This window comes from Lasioglossum baleicum, chromosome 10, assembly GCF_051020765.1.
Source record: "Lasioglossum baleicum chromosome 10, iyLasBale1, whole genome shotgun sequence".
Lineage (NCBI taxonomy): Eukaryota > Metazoa > Arthropoda > Insecta > Hymenoptera > Halictidae > Lasioglossum > Lasioglossum baleicum.
The window spans coordinates 358,601-376,596 of record NC_134938.1 but is presented as its reverse complement, the minus strand read 5'-3'; the positions used below and the strand labels follow the sequence as shown (position 1 = coordinate 376,596).

Sequence of the window (17,996 nt, the reverse complement as noted above, 5' to 3'; positions counted from 1 at the left end):
CACACATCTGGTCAACCCACAAAGCGATCATTTCACGAAATCGTCGCCAATGTATTCCGTTAGTCGTGCTCCTCTCGCATCACAGTATCAAAAATCGTTCGACCGTACCGGACCGTACCGTATCGTATCAATCGTAAAGCAATCCCTCCTCGAAGTGGGAGTTCAATACCAAGCAAACGATACCATGATACATAAATCCTTACAGGGGTACAGTAAAGTCTTGATCTAAGGTGGGTGGTCTATCTCTGTCTATACTGACAAAAGTGCAGGCAGATTATAAAAAAAAATTAAACCGACTTCGAAAAAACGCACTAAAAAGTATAAAATAATTTCCATTTAATTAATGTGAATACACAATACACACGAACTTAAATACAATTGTTCTTATTATTCTTCTATTAGTCATTATTTTCATTATTATTTATTACTGATTATTTTCGATATTATTTATTATTGATTATTTTCATTACTTTGTTATTTTCTGTTATTTTCATACAAAAATAAGAGACAAACAGGGGAATCCCGTTCGCGGGAGACGTGCCAATCAGAAAGAAGAAACAAAACGCAAAACGAGTACGATGAGCAACCAGACAAGATTTCCCCGCTTCCTCCTCGTCCTCGTTTTAATCCCTGTAATTATTCATTGTCACGTAGAAACACGAAAGACCGTGATACTCCGTTGCTCGCGGGATTTACTTCGTTTTCTTCCAAGTAAATTTCATTCCGAAAGCGAGTGAAAAGATTGTACTGCATTTTCCAAAGTTTCTGTACCGTGAGAGACAGCGACCTGATTTTTTTTTGTACTTCCTTCTACACTGTCGAGAGTGATTACCATACGTTTATACGATTATGATTACCATACAAAATTAACTAATCAAATCTGAAAAACGACCGTCCCTGTATATGAACCTGTATGCAACTTAAAAAATAAATAAATAAGAAGATTGTTAATAATATCGTATGTAATTTACAAAACGGAATTGAATTGATTAAATTTTGTCGTAGATAAGGGGTCCCATTAGTGTCATTGTGGGGATCAAAAGAGTCATAATACGCTGCTGCGAATTACTATTCGACTTAATACTCGGCTCCGATTAAGTTCAACGAATCTACTGGTCGGCTTTAGGCAGTGCATATACAGGGTGTTCGAACATTACAAGCATGAAAGAGGAAAAAGTCCTACTGTTTTCTGTAAGTTTTCGTATGGTAGAAAAAGATACTGCTCATTGCATTTGAAAAATTGAGGGTCGCCTTCGGTTCTAAGAAAATATTTTTTCTTCCACTTCTGACCTTGTATGATCTTAAAGGTCATTGCGTCGTATAGATTCGTTTTCACACGCTTACATATGATATAAACAAGATACTATTATTTGCATTTGAAAAATTGAAGGTCACCTTCGGTTCTAAGAAAATATTTTTTCTTCCACTTCTGACATTGTGTGATCTTAAAGGTCATTGCGTCGTATACGAATGGATTCGTTCTCACACACTTTCATATGATATAAAAAAGATACTGTTCATTGCATTTAAATAATTGAGGGTCACCTTCATTTCTAAGAAAAAATGCAGATAAAAAATATCAGGGACGCCATTATATCGCTGGCAAACGGTTTAAACAAGAACGAACTTCTCTAAAATGATATTTGATAAGAGATCATGTGCGGTAGCGGTAGATCTTGTAATAAAATTATAATCGAAGGTAGATAGAGACACTACATATAGGGTTTAAGGAATTACAAACTCTCTCTGGCAGCAGCGGTCCACGGCGATAATTTAGCGCATAACGACCATTATTCTTCGATATCGAAGTTCCCGCTAATCTGATACGATTAACCGGGGTACGCGGGCTCGATCGTAACGTCATTAGCAAAGACTATACACAGAGATTAAACGAGGCAAGGTTTCGGGCCGAGGTTCCGACCTCGGTCGGCAAAGACGCGCAACGACGTTGCAAGATCAGTTTTCCATATATCCGGGGAACGTGTTACCTAACCTAGACGTGTTGTCAACTTATTTCCAATTATCGCGCGTTGCCAACTTGTTCCCAATTATCGTCGCGAGCGAGGCGAAGTCGCAGCTGCGGTCTCGATTCGATCGTGCCACCTCACGGGGGCTAACAAAGAAGAGCGGTTGACGCGAAAGCGACCAACCTAGACCTAACTAGGACCGCCAAATAAAATTAGTGGCGTCGCACAGTGGGGAAACCAGCCGATTTAGGAACGCGAAATTCCAAAAACCAAACATGGTGTAGGCGTTTAATGGTGTAGCGAATAATGGTGTGGCCAACACACATGTCTGTAGAAGTTCAAATCGACAATTTTACTTCTGAAATCAATTATCGTTAAGCATGGCAGAGGTTGACAGTAGATGTATGAAAAAAAGATATATAAAAAAAACTTTTTAAAAACCACAATGTCTGGGTGCGCCGCAATTTTTTCATTTGCTGTAAAGTGCGCCGCGAGTAAAAAAAAGTCTGGGAAGCACTGGGGTATCCATTTGGCGCTCAAAGAACTGTGCGACGCCAATGTTCGGCTCGAAAACCCGTCGGAATCAACGAAAGACAGAACCCATGTATATTTTACGGATAACGAAAACAATACATGCAATTGGTGCGGTTATGGTCGGTGGGGAATTGGGGATTGGGGATCCCCGCGAATGTTTGCAATCGTTGACAATCGGCTGCGAGCCACTCAAACCGAACAAAAGATGTTGTACAGTGGGTGAAAAGGTGGTCCGTGTTCTAAGTGGCCGCAAACGTTTCATCGAATTTACCGGACACAAGGGCCTCCTGGCAGCGAGATCCCAAAGGGTACGAAAAGAGGATAATAAACACGGGCAACAGAGCCGCGCTGCGCCAGCCATATGATCACGCGAGACAATGGACCGAAAGAGACCCTCCGACCAACTTTTTAACCGTTTTCTCCCATTGTCCCAGCGACACAGCGTTGCATCAGATCGCGTCGCGTCGGGTCGGGTCGATCGGTTTTCCTCGTGTTTGTTAATCGTGGCACGTGCGTACCGCGGACGCGTTTCACGGTCCAGCTGGTCCAGTCTATCGCGTCGATACTATCCGAGGACGCGAATCCGTAACGTCGGTGAATTTTAATGGATATCGCTCTGGCACGCTTACCGCTTACCGCTTACCGCTTGCAGCTTACGCTTACGCTTACAGAACGCATACCCACTTTTAGCTACAGATGAGTGGTTCTATCTTCTCTGTTCCTATAAAGAGGACGAGATAATATAGTCTGCGACGACTTAGCAAAGAAGCTCTCGGGAAACCTTGACCGCCATTATGGTTGTTTCAATGTAATTTGCGATACTGTACGCGATACGTTTTGGCAATGGTTGTTTCCGCATTGCGGATAAATAACTTTCACGTCCGCGGAAAACGCGCTTCTGTCCTCGGACCGATAAACTGGACGACATTTGGGTCGCACAAAGGAGAAGACGAATTTATAATCTCGATTTGACCTTGCCTAGGAGCGATACTTTGAAAATGCGCGGCGCGTGTCGCTTATCGCAGCTACCCACAGGTATTGTCCGCGGTTCGAGCACGTACACCTGGGAATTCGACGTTGCAACAACTTTGTATTAACAGTATTTCTGAAAACGCGGAAAATACCGTTGCCAGGAAACGGAGCAGGAAAGAAACCGCACGGCTCCGATTCCACGAACCAACCGATGCCCATAAAACGATCGAATCGCGAAAATTAGAAGCTTAGAAGAAATCGTTCGGCGGGAAGGGCAACGACGGAATGCACTCGATAGCCTTGGATCGTAAGACGGGTTCTACGTAGTTGCACGCGGGCAACTGCATCGCTCGGTCTCGCGTGCACTCGTGCACGCGTAAGTACTTGCGTACTCGGCGAAATCCCGATCGAGATGCGGTTGCATTCGTCTCTCTCTTTCTCTCCTTCTGCAAGCCATTTCCTTGATGCGAGATTTCTTGTGATTTTGTTTTTTTTTTCGAGAAAGACGAACACAGCTTTTACTTAGCGCGTTGACCGCCGAAGGACCATCCCCAAAAATCCCATGAAATCAAAGTGACTTAACACTAAACTTACCACGGTCAAATTAGCCGGTTTTCCCTGATCCATATGGTTATTGGAATTATAAAAACGCTTTCATAGGAAATTACTGAATTGACTTCTTTACTTAAGCACATACAGTGGCGCGTTACCCTATGGGCAACTTGGGGCCCCAAGCAAAAGGGGGCCCCGAACATAAACCAAGATCCAAAAGATCCAAATTCTACGTTTTTCTCGTAAAGTTATTTAGTTGGGGTTAGAAGCCCCGAAATTCTACTTGGCCCAAGGTCCCACCACGTTATAACGCGCTACTGAATACATAGTATAATGAAAACCGTACAAAGTTTAAGTAAATTCACTCTTCTTCATTTTGTAAGGTGTTTCGCTTAATCATTGCAATCAAAATTGTAGAATTGAAGCTTGTCATTAGGCGTGCCTGTCCAACTTGCGGCTCGCCGGCCACATTAGGCCCGTTCTCCCACTTCTTCATTCGGTTAGAGGGTAACTGAACGCCTCTGAATTCTTAATTCCCCTGATCTGGCGACACTGATTAAGAGGGTACAGCAATATGGAATATTCAAACATTCAAATCTGGAGAAATTTTCGAACATTCAAAGAAATCTCATGCAAATACTCTGATGGGGTAAATTGAGAAGCGATGTCCACGATCAAAAGTTCTCGCTTCATCTGCAGGGCCATCTTTCTCATTGCCAGAATCACTATATCAGAGAGTAAAAATGGCCCTAGGATTCGGGAGACCTTATTTTATCGAATACCTTGATAGAGGGGGGATAAGATCTGAAAATTATGGGAATTTCGAGAGCACGAAACCGTGGATCGTTCCGTCAGAAATATATTTACGACCTCGGTAACGTGGATTCTATGTATACCTTGTCCAACGAGACGAGGTAGCGAACGTAAAGACAGCTCCTCGAGTACGACAGAGTTGATGTTACCCTTCTTGGGTAGGCAGCAAAGGACGCACTTTACTTGCTGATCTCGTTGGGCAACGTGGAGATAGGATTACGTCAAAATCAATTTTGAAAACTTGTTTAGAAAGAAAGTAGACGGTTCATTTTAGAGGGTTTTTCTAAACGCAGTTCCGATTATAAGACTGATTATAAGACCTTGATCCTTGATAAAATGGAACCAAAAAATTTTTCTTGACTTTTAATAAATAATATGCAACATTAAACAGAAGTAATTCCACGAATTCAAAAAAAAAGAAATTCACATTTTTCACTAATGTTTATTGATAAAACAAATAATGTAGAGCACACTTGAATTATCAAATTGCAGAAAAATTTTTTTTATTTTAATCCAACATTTTTCATTCACGAAAAAATGTAATACGACATAAAAACGCAGCCATTTTTCGTTGCGGTAAATAATTTAGAAGATATTCAGAGCTCTCTCAAACTTTACGCAGATAGTTTTTTAGTTATTTGGAAGAATCCTGGGGGGTGCTGTGAGAGAAATTTCGAGAAAAAATTTCGACAACGAGAAATAACAGCCAACCTAGTAAACGCATAACGTTCACGACATAAGGTTCAGCCAAGAATGAAATCTTCTTGTCAACTAACTGTATTCCGCGCTAAATTTATTCGCACCCCCTTTGAGAAAAACTGCGCGCGTTCCCACGTTCGTGTCCTCCTCCCGCTTCTCTCCACATCTCTCATTCTCTCCTTGTCTGGTCTCCTTCTTTTTTTGCTCGGAGCCGTCAGAAAACATTGCTTCGAAGTAAAACACCACGCGGGCTCCGGCGACCAATAGGAAATCGATAAGTTATTCTATAAACGTTATCAAAGGAATGGTCGATGCCATTAAAATATAGTCGAAAGCGACGCGGATTCTGATGTTGGAACAGGAGGGAGGGTATCGTCCGTGAACGGCTTTCCCCTGCCGAGAAAATTTAATTATAAAAACTGGCAGGAACCCTCGCGAGGGTAGCACAAGGCACCCTTTATCGGAATAGGAAATCGAGGATGCCACGTGGAAATAATGAAAATAGAATTGGTCTCACTCCTTCGAATTTCTTGATGCGATTCGAGAACACCGTTTCGTGAATTCCTCCTTGTCGATCGATACACGTGACGAAAGTCGGAAATAATCCCGGTGGTACCACTAAGGATGATTAGTTTTTAGCAATTCTTATACCTACGGTTATCACCCCATGCGCCATAGACGCTTCAAAGGCGATAGGATGTCATTGTCATTCTTTTAAGACTCGTAGATATATTTAAATAAATTAAATAAAATTCAATTTTCCCTTCTACAGCAAGGTTTACTTCAATTTTAGCTGCTCTTTGCTTTACCGTACTGAAAATTTGTGCCTTTACATCATACATCATAATTTATACACCCCGTGGCAGAATGTTTCCGATCGGAGGCATTAATACAGATTTTAGAGGAAACATTCACAATTTAGAAGTATAAAATATTACTTTATGGAGTTAACACTGATGGAAATGAAAAGGGGCTTATTGAAGAATGAAAAACAACAAAATAATATAAGCTTCCATTTATTATAACAAAGAAACGATAAAATAAACAAAATGTTACAGGGAAAAAAGTTTCCGATTAATAGAACAGCTGGAAGAAAGTTTCCGATTCGATTTATACTGTCCAACACCAAAATTGTTCAACAATTACTGTTCGATGATTCTTATAGAGTCTTTTTTGAGAAACTTGATTTTGAAAAAAATACATATTTTTCAACTTTAAACGAATATTGTGATGTTATTATAAAAGATATTGGATTGTTCGTTGCAGCAGAAGATTCTGTAGACTTTCCCGAATACAGTGATACCCAATATTAATACATTATGAATGTTTAAGCATGTTTAAACAATCGTTGAAGATGGAGAGACACCACTTTTGCACCAATTGTTGAGGATATTTTTGAATTTATCTCAAAAAATAAGGGTCCAGCGGAAAATCGAACTATGTATACCACGCAATAGAGCAGACTTTTATCTTGAGAAGCCACCCTGTCAAGTTTGGATCGTCGACGTTTTTTTCGAACCAAAAAGCAAAATATCTTCGCCCGACATGAGTTGCCGTCAGTGACCCGACATGAGTTGCAGACACTTCGCCTTAATCTGCTCGAACAGATTTTGCTGACTGAACGGCCCAACAAATAGGACCGATGTTTTGTACGCGGTGTTGCCTCATGAGATATTCCAGCCTGTAGTAGAGACGGACGTGGTCTATCCGAAAAATAATGTTAGAGCCCGCGATCGATGGGTCACGACGTTTTATAACACGTAACTGTTGCTACGAACCGGCTGCTTTCTTCCTCGGGAATTACGTGAATCATTTATATAAAGGCTTCTCTTGAAAGTGATTACATCAGTGTGATACAGAGCAACGAAAATTATGTAATGGAACGAAAAGAATTCGCGGCGTGTCTACGCATTTGGGGTAAAAAGAAACTCTGAAATGAAACTCAAAATATCAGAGATTTGGGCATCCAATGTTGAACGAAAAGACCGAAAGAGGGCGCCGAAGGACCCCGGGCCAGAGTTGCCAGATCGGGGGAATTGAGAATTGAGGGATTAGTCACGTGACATTGTGATACACGACGAAACGCGCAGTGGCGTCAAATGAGAAAAAAACAGCGTTTTTACCACGCTTATTTACCATATAAAATAACACGGAAGCCCCTCTAATTATGACAAATAAAAACACAGTCGTTCAATATTCCATTTGCAGAACAATTTTGACCTTTTTCCTCGATAATTATAACACATCATAATTGGTTTGAGAATATATTCGAAGAATCCACTACGAAGAGAAATTAAATTATCACGGCATGTTCAGCAAAATGAAATGCGCCGGCAAGGACTCTGCCCATCGAGAGATCGCTGCCCACGAGTTCTGTTAAAAATATCGTCGACGATAAAATTAACGCGAAGTTGACCCGCTGCAGCAAATGCTTCTGACATTTTCGGTATTATCGCGGAATATTCCATCCGCTATTTTATCCGCAATCCATAATAATTTTCGACCAACAAAACAACCGTACCTTCTATAGCGTTTACATATTATAAAATAAATATCGTTCAAACTTTTGTCAAGGTCCATTCTAGTAAGGATAGTTGTGCACTTATTTACTTACATTTAAGAAAACAAAAATTAATTATTGCACTAGTACACAATATGTATCTATAAAGTCAACTGCACATTTTCATAAATATTTCTAAAATATCATTTTGCAAAATATTTATTGCTTTATCGTGTCTGGTCTTGTTGACACTCGGATAGAAGCAGATTGAGGGGAGGGAGCGCGAAGGGAGCTTTTCCCTTTAAAGGGAAAAAGTAACCTCCTCTCTCCCATAGGGATTAGTCACGTGACAGTGTGACAGAACTAGAAGGGGAAGGTACAGTGGGGACACGCAAGTGTTAATCTCGCAAATTCGAGTTCTCGGTGTTTGTTCCTTTTAAAAGAACTATTTAGTAATAGAAATAGTAGAGCTGTACGATCTAAGAAACAGCACGGACCGGAGGGTTTTTCTTAGATCAAATATTTACTGTATTTAGATACTTAGGGTGGTCGTTCACGATGAGAAAACGGTGAAAATATGAAAATCTCACCGGTCATTCTGGGTGACAGTGATGTCTGGCGGAGGCGCGGAAGGCGAGGCACCGTCTGGAGCATCCAGTTTGCCGGCTGTTCCACGCGATGTGTCGATTGAAATTCGTACAACGATATCCACGCGAAGGCACCACGCAGAGAAACGACTCGGAACCTCACGGCGAACGCATCGTCGAGTAACCCGGTTTATCCTCTCGACCGCTCTCAATCGCCACGGATCACAAAATCTCTCGCACGTATCCCGCCTTCAGACTCAACCGTACGATGCACCAATTCGCACGGATGAAAACCAGCAGGCTCGACTTGGCAAGCCGATATCTTTTCACTGTTTCTATTCCTCGTTCAACGTTCTCGCCTTGCCGCGATACTTTCGAACATTCCCACGGCACTTTCACCGTCCGAATCTGTCTGTAACTCCACGGCTATACTCTTTCCTAGAACGACCTCTTCCTTCTCGGTCCGATCCTCTTCAAGGGTCCAACAAGTCTTCTTCAAGGGTCCAACAGATCCTCTTCAACGGTCCAACAGATCTTCTTCAACGGTCCAACAGATCTTCTTTAAGGATCCAACAGATCTTCAAGGCTCCAACAGATCTCCAAGGCTCCAGCAAATCTTCAAGGCTCCAACAGATCCTCTTCAACAGCCCAACAGATCTCCTCCAACGCCCGATTGAAGTAAACCGCCGCCGGTAATCGTCACAGCGGTAGATCTTTCAGAACCAGGTCCTGGATCCTGTGGTTTGATCGAGTCTTGATCGTCGCGTGTCCGCCCTTTTCGTAGCGCAATGTCTTGCTTCTCCTACGTGCTCTCTTCGGCTGACCGCGGACCGTTAGCCTCGATTATTAGATTTATTATGGAACGACTCGCTCCCTCCGTGTCCCGGCTCGCTTCTTAGGTGAAAGCGAATGGCAATTACCGTGCAGCGTAGGCTACACAGCTATAGTTTCGCTCCCACCGGAGCGCGCGCGCGCCCCCGTAAACAGTCCAGAGAAGCTCCTCTGTTGTACCCTGGATCGGAAACCAATCGCCGATGTCAGCCAGGCGGTTTTGAAAAAAAAGAGGAGCTGGTCGGGCAGCCTGCCGATGCTGCCGCTGCTGTTGAGGCTGCAGGGTTTAGGTTAGCTGGTCGATGGTTACTGCCAGGGACCACGGGTCACTGGTCCCACGATTCCAGGACCTTGTACTCGCGAAACGAGTTCCTGGCCCGCGGTGATCCGCGGTATACTTTTTTTGGCCTCTGCCTCCTCGGATCGCAGCTCTGCGCAGAATGTTCGGTAGCTACCGGTGACCGAAGCTGCGTTCAACTTCTAAAGACTATCTCCGCAGCAATGATGCATCGTCGACGTTCTAATCTTCAACGACACGGACACGTCGTCCGTCCTCCTCGCGACGTGGTCGAATTACCGGAACCAATTTTTAGCGACCAAGTCGTAACAAGATACCGTACGTAGAGGATCAACAAGGAACTCGATCTCGCAGGTCCTTTGTCGCGGCAAGGTTGACAAAGTTCACGAACGATTCTTTGTCACCGTCTACTTGTTGTCCATCCACTTGTTGTCCAGACGCTGCACCGTTAACGGTCACGCTCACCTAGCCCACTTGGGGTACGCCTCTTCACCGGTTACCGTCCGTTGTCCCCGGAGTTATGTGAAAAACACTGATGATTCTCTTTGTTGGGTGGCTCTTCATCTGCCACCGCGATAGTTTAGCTCCCTGGGTCGGCTTCTCGAATTTCGGGCACGTATCGCTCGTTCTTTGACACCAAAAACTCCGGAAAATTCCAGGTCTTGTCGGACTGTTCAACGCGGAGTAGCAGCTACAACAACGTCGGTCGAGAACGTGCGAACGATACCGTCGCCGGCTGCGTGCAAAGTGGCTTTGAGTCTTCACCCGAGGTTGAAGGGTGCGCGTTCGCTCTTGCAATGTTGCTCGCGGTGTTCTCGAGTGGTGCAAAAGGAGATCGTCGGCTACAGGGGTAGGGGGTGTATGGCGCGCACGTGCAGTCCCGGAAAGGCCACGTTCTTTTCTTTCTTATCCCGAAAATCGATCGTGAAGACACGCTGCATCGAGTGACACACCGCACCGGGGTTGGACGCGTGCACGGGCGACCACCGACACCATAAACACACGTATAGAGGGAGAAGGTAGAAAGACAGAGAGAGTGGGAGACACACACGTTAACACGTATTGTACACTGAAGCGACACCCGTCCACATCGGCTCGTCCCGTGTCAGCCGATCGAGTTAGCCCGAATCAAAGCCGACGGTGTTTCGCGGACGCGGACACCTACGCATTCTCTCAGAAACGATTCCTTCTCTTTGGTGGAAAGACCGTGCGCGGATTGGAATCGCCGGGAATGGAATGCGACTCGCGGGTGCAGCCGAGTATTAATCGCAACACTCTCCAACCGTCACGATATACTCGAGGAGACTGGGGTCTCTCTCTGTAGGTGAGACCCCCCTTCCCTTCTCTTCCCCACCCTGCTCGTCACGCCCCGAACCCTTCCTTCTTTCCCTGTTGTACGCTGACAGTGTTGTAGCAAGTAGTTCCCGGTCACCCGCAGTCACCCGTGCTCCCCTCCGATCACGTGCCACGGTGTCGGTCACCGCGTCGTCGGGTGTTGGGTGTTGCTCCAATGGTTTCCAATGCGCGGTTATTCGACACGATTCACGGTCTCCCCTGTCGCCCGAAAAACCTTTCACACTGTTTTTCCGGTATCCACTAACTGGTCCTTACTAGGGGTGTGCGAGAACCCGATGGTCGGGACAAGTCGAGAAGAGGTCGAGTCGGGTCATATAATTTCGGGACATATTGCCCAAAACATTATATGTATATGTATTTTCACAATATTCTCCACTGAGAAACTACGTGACATAAAATACTAGCAATGGTCCAGTTCATTTAACGAGTTTTAATTCTACGTCTAATTTGTAATAATGTTTGTCTTGGTTCGTTAAAAATCATAGGAAGAGAGTAAAAGAAACGGTTCGCACGTAAGGAATTCACGGTGGAAGGTGCCCACTATTTCCGCTATTGTTACGGCCCTGTAATCGAGACTCCCCCTCTCCCTCTCCCTCTCCCTCTCCGTCGATCACGTACTACGTTACTACTCCCTGTTGCCGTCTCCGTCGCTCCAGACAACCCGTCTCCGTTTATTAACTCACACAGCTGTCCTTCTTTCTTCCGCAGACTTACTCCGAAACCGACCGCTCTTCTCCGTCGCTGCACCGAGATGCAGTTCGGCTAGATTCGTAAATTCTCGGCACACAATTACTCGGTGGTCGGGCGGGAGGGAGGAGGCAAGGTAGCGTCGAGAGAGAGGGAGGGACTCCCCTCCCCTTTACACTCCTCTTGTCTCCTCTGCCACCATCTGTACCCACGGTCCGTGAGACAGTGACAGCAGCGCAATGAAAGAAACGAAGCGAGCGTAAGAAGGGTTGTGGAGCAAGCGAGCACGAGTATGGTCGTAAGAGAAAGCGAGCGAATGAATGGGCACGGAGTAGAATGAGCGCGCGCGAATCGCCGTAAAAATGAGAAAAGGTGTCGGTGTCGGTGTCGGTGTAACCGAGACAGCGGTACACTCCGCGACAAAAAGATGGCGCACCCTCGAATATGTCTATTTCTTATAGTTTCAAAGATAAAAGTATAAACAATAGTAAAGTAGAATTTATGTGGATCCCTTCGCATCGAGGTATTGAGGAAATGAAGTTGTGGACCGATTAGCAAAAACAGTGACAATAACTGAACATAATGAGCAAATTAAAATACCCTATACAGACACTTCAAACAAATTTATAGTGAACAAATGTGGGAGGAATTTCAGGACAATCTAAAATATCACTTTATTTCAAAAGGCATACTTTATTATGAAAAATACTATGATACAAGAAAGAGAAACCATGGTTTTACAAAAGAGGAATTCCAAGGGACATAATTGTTAGAGTTTGTAGATTAAGATCTAATCATTATAACACTAAGGAATCATTAGCTAGAAAAGGGATAATAGAAAGTGCGGAACGTGTGAGTGTGGAAATCTTGTAGAAAGTATGAACCACATATTATGGGACTGTCCTCTGTATGAGAAGGGCAGACAAGAGTTTATTAAAAAATTAAGAAAAGTTAATATAGATCCTCCAGTAGATGTAAGTTATTTTTTAAGCGAACCAAAGAGTAGACTGCTAGAAATACTCAAAGAATATTGTGATGTAAACGACATTAAAGTATAAGTTTTAAAAACAAAAAAACTAAGAAAAAGTGCAACATATTAGTACTGTATCTAGTCTAATTGTGTAACTTAGAAATAAGGAATGAATGTACAGTTGGCTAATGGATCCGATTGGATTCAAGCCTTGTTATATTTTTGTTGTTGTTAAGCTTAATAGCAATAAAGGTATTTAATAAAAAAAAAAAATTTCTTATAGTTGATCCTTAGACCTTACAAAGTAGACACGGCACAGATAATTTTCCTAGTACATAGAAACGATTAACTGAATTTGTGATGTCGCATTTTCCGAGAGAGAGGATGTACAAGTTACGGCCCAGTCACGTGACGATATTCCCCCACGCTTCCGTTTCGGGTCTGTTCCGAGTAGTCACATGACTACTCCTGGTCCCAGTACTGGCAGAGAGGGAGTAACTGTATTCCCCTCACAATGCGAATAAATTCCTCTGAACCGACGACCCTAGATAAATGTTCGAAGCGCAAGGATACGAGGAAAGACGACCCCATTAAATTGATGGCAGTGAAAATTGACTTTTCCTTCTCGGAGCGATTGAATTTCATTAAAAGTAGATTATCTAATACATTTACCCTCACAACGTTCTGCACACGTACACACGTTGATGGATCGAGGTTACACGATTAATGAGAATTTCCGTGGTCCGAGGGACACAAAGAGGGAAAAAACTGCGACCGTAACCCTGGCTCGGGACGATTTATGAGCGGCATCGACGCATGTGTGGTGTCGAACCTACACGGTGGACATACTGTTCGAAATCGACCGCGATTAGCACTTCGCCAATTTTCAGAAAACTTTAAATGACTGGAATAATAATAATTTAAATACCGGGGGACACGCAAGAAATCGGCATACGTTATCTTAATTAACCTAAAACTATGACGATAGACGAAGAGATCAGCTTGGATTTCTATTGCGAGAAATTTTGTTCTTCTCTCGTGGCGTTTATGCGTAGATCGATTTCATTATTAAAATTTGCTGAATTGATTAGTCCTACCTTGAACAGGGGAGGAACATAGAACCATCGATGAACACGGAACCGGAGAGCAGGATATACCAGCTCGTGGCCAATTCGCCGGTGCTGAAATATTTTCACCGAATTACTGAAATTGTTACAAACATTTCGTGACGCGATAATAATATAATATTCAAACCTTTTCTCTAAACCAAATGATTCTTCTCGCACGCATTTCTTTCGATATCAAGGACACTAAAACGCTATGATAAAATTCTCTTTTGAAACGACGAAAAAACGTAAACATGTAACCGAAATTATGCGAAGGACCTAGCGACATCTACGGATATTTACGGAATCTTTGTTGTCTCTTATGGATGACGTGCTCGCGCCGTAACTCCGTGATGGATGGAATGCGTCGATAAAGTAGTGCGCGACAAGAAAAAAGCTGTCGATAAAGAAAGTCCCTGCACGTACTTTTTTTACACGCCATCTATGTCAGAGGCGACTTATCTATGGACGAAAAGAAAGCGAGCCGATTTATTCGCTTATCGATAGATCTCGTACGTCAATTCTTTGAAGATCAAACGCGTATCCCGTTCGAAAATAAAGCTAACCTCTTCAGCGCAGGCAATTTTATAATTCTTTCGGTTATACAGTTATATGTTATACTTACTAATAGAGCACGTGGTTCGCATGATGCCTCTCGTACCGTACAATTTTACAAAGCCCCCGGAGAATGGAATCCCTGCACGGACGCAACGCTTCCAGACCTAGCAGACCATAGTATATGATCTGTAGATCCTGAAAAGACAAAGAAAAGTTGCTGGTATTACCTAATTAAATTCGAGAAGTGAAAGTGGACGCGATTATTGCTAGGAGGAAAGCGTACATAGTTGAATTTCAGGTTGTTAGGGGAACCATGCTGATCGATTACGATTACGCAAACAATACACCGACCTCTTACATTTTTATTGCAGTTTTTACAAAATATCAATGTATTACTTAACAATTATAGGAAACGCAAATGATAACGTCATCAGATCAAGAATTCATTCTCCACTGTACCCCTTCTACGTTGATATTCCCCACGCTGTAGGGGCCCCTCAAACTTCTGCTTCCCTCACCAACCTCCCTTTTATTTAGCACTGTTCGCGATAGACGAAGCGCGTCCTTCCTCCATGGTAACGATGGATGCTGGTGGGGGACACTGAGCACTATATGGTGGGCAGACAGTCTTGTCTCAATTGAGACAAAAATGCACATCCCTGATCTGCAGTGTCGCCAGATCGAGGAAATCGAGGGGAATACAGTTTACCTCCTCCCTGATGATCAGATAAATGGAAGGGGATAGTGGAAGGGGAAAAGGAGAAGAGGAAAAATCAACCAGTCTTGGTCGATTCTGGCGACACTGTTCTGTCGTTGTTGTGTTGTTACTGGCAGAGAGGAGGTAACTTTTCCCCTCAGTTCGTGCTCCCACCCCTGATCAGGCAACTGTGCCCGTGACTCGTGATCAACTTTTATAGCAAGCATACAAACATTCATTGCCGTAACACCAACTTTAGAAGAATCCTAACAGCTTTAGGTTCGTCCTTATTCCCAGCCACCTGTGCTCGCGAGATAACTGGACGCAGAAAAAGTGGAGTCGTTCGGATGAAAAGTGTGTCCGCAGTGCATTCCCTCGTACCATTTTCCATTTCGGGCAGTTCGGCCATTGGAGCAGAGAGTTTAGTTTCGGATTTTCGTGGAACACGCATTTATCTTTCCTCAGCCTTAGATTGTAGGAAAAAGAAGCCGGTGCAATGATAGCGCGAGCGCCTTTATGGGGTCCCCTTATCTCAGCTGGCAACGTGCTCGCTGGAGCCATTACGCTGCATCAGGGAGGCCGACTTCACTCTGTTTTTGGACCGATAATTTCGAAGATTACATAAATTGGCAGCGTCGGGGCACACAACGCGCAACACACCGCGGCGCGAAGATTCTCGCGTGCAATGGTGTCGTTAGCGTAAGCCTGCCAAATCGATATCATGGTTTTTCCTGTCTAACGACATTCGGCTTCGCGTGGGCTTATCATTTGCATCGTGTTTGCACGCTTAGCGATAGACGAGTTGAGGATTAAGAGAATTTCGTGTACTTCTCGTTCGTGTTTCACGTAATTATACAGGGTGATCCAAAAGTGTGCTTCCTCGACTGAGGAGAATCCTTTTCATCCAATCTAATTGTAAGATCTAGATGAGGTCATATGCACAATTTTCCTTTCCGAATCAATGTTATCGTCTTCTCCAACCCACGCAGCTACCACTTGGGGTACCTGCTACCAAATTTATAGGTATTAATTGCTCCGTTAGATATCGATCGCCCACCGCCTACATCCTCACCACACCGTATTAAATTTATAATCAAATCCAGCCGTCTAACACGATGCATGTTTAATCGAACTCGCAAACTTCAGATTCCAGATTGTTTGCTAACGCCAACCGCAATTCGCATTAACAGTCGAACAAGGTATCGATTTAACTCGTGGAGTGCGCTCCGCGAAAGCAGAGGGGAGCTCCGTTCTGCTCGAAGTTTGCTCTGCTCCCTGATCTTCTCATTCTTTCCTTCCTTTTTTGCACGAAAACTAGAGCGAACACTGGACGACCTTCGCGTATGGATCGTATGGATCGTGCGGAGCAGAGGTACGAGCGCGTCTCATAAGATTTTCAAAGTCCGTTCAAGCGGATGCACTCGGAGTAAACTTTCTCTTCGTAATCGATCATATTTAGCAACAGATTTTATGCTCGAAACTGGGCAGTTTTATTGTTATGATTTATCCTAGCATAATTCCCGTTGAAAAATCAACTGCTGGCTTATTTCTGGACGTATGCCACTAATTTGTTTGTAGCACTTGATCCTGTAGGGTTTCCAGAATAAAGACATATTGGTGCACCCCTTTGAGCTAACCTGTGTACCAAATTTTAGATTTCCATGTCTTCTGGAAGCTTTCAAAATCCTGTGTTCCACATTTGCCACCTATACCCAACGGCGCGTTACCCTATGGGCAACTTGTGCAAATGCCTGGGGCCCAAGCAAAAGGGGACCTCGAACACAAACCAAGATCCAAATTCTACGTTTTTCTCATAAAGTTATTTAGCTGGAGTTAGGGGCCCCGAAATTCTACTTTGCCCAGGGCCCCAACTAGTTATAACGCGCTACTGCCTATACCCTAAATACGTCTAGCAATAAGAGTCCGTTTAGTCTGTAACGCGTATAGAAGTTGTAGAGTGGACACCTGTCCGAGGAACAAGCCGTGTCCCGTAAGATTAATGAACAGTTCTGGACGTTGTATAGATGCTAGGCGTAGGTGTTGCTCTGTCGCGGTGAAGTGCAACAAATCGACAATTTCCTCGTCTGAATCAGCAGAACCTTTAATCGAGCTCCGTGTCCCTCGCAGCGGCCGAGGATATCTCGATAGCCGGGGATTAAGTCTGTCAAGTTGCTCAATTGACCTAACCCGGGCCATTCGGACGTGTCATAGAAAGGTAACAGAACCATTTCCTCCTTTCGTTCATCACCGAATCGGTTCCAGACATTCAGAAAATGACAATTTTCACGCGTGGGGTGGACAGAACGCTTTCGTTTGGATAAATTAGATCGCCATTGCAATGTGCACTTTAGCCAATAATTCGGCTAGAACCGAAAGTGCCAGTGGAATGACCTAATCGCACGGCTTGGTGCCGCGCATTCCTTTCGAATTCCTGCATTCCTGCCAGGAGCAGGGTTGCCATCTGCGAGTCCCGCCAGGCTCCTTACCCTTCCGCCCCTCGCCAAGCTGTGCAGTGGAGCCCGCGTTTGCTTTCTCCCACTCTTCAGCGTTAGTGAGAAGAGTGGGGGAAGCAAAGGCGGGCTCCGAAGCACAGCTGGACGAGGGGCAGAAGGGTAAGGGGCCTGGCGGAACTCGCAGATGGCAACCCTGGCCAGGAGACTTCTTGCGAAGCATGGAGAGAGTACATAATCCAATGATACTAGGCGAGCCATCCTCGAGTGCTTCACGAGAAATGGAACGAAAGGGCAAATCACTGTAAATTGTGAATCACTGTGAATCTCAAAGAAACGCGAATGCTAACTAGGCGGATTGTTCGACGATTGAAACAGAATACACTGATTTTGCTAATCTCACGGCAACTTGGAATATT

At 44.2% G+C, this 17,996-nt stretch overlaps 1 protein-coding gene across 6 annotated transcripts in view; it reads right to left on the bottom strand.

Annotated features, from left to right (window-relative positions):
• Positions 1 to 17,996, bottom strand: part of LOC143212937 (rap guanine nucleotide exchange factor 2) — a 140,889-nt gene that overhangs the window by 86,834 nt on the left and 36,059 nt on the right. For 4 of the 6 annotated variants that reach the window (XM_076432262.1, XM_076432263.1, XM_076432264.1 and 1 more), the window contains exons 3-4: positions 14,498 to 14,625; positions 13,864 to 13,947 (exon numbers count right to left, since the gene is read on the bottom strand). In XM_076432262.1, the coding sequence (XP_076288377.1) occupies positions 13,864 to 13,947; positions 14,498 to 14,625 (212 nt within the window). Of the gene's footprint in view, positions 1 to 8,627; positions 12,382 to 13,863; positions 13,948 to 14,497; positions 14,626 to 17,996 lie in introns of those variants that run through there. The other 2 variants (XM_076432265.1, XM_076432271.1) reach the window with 2 other exon arrangements.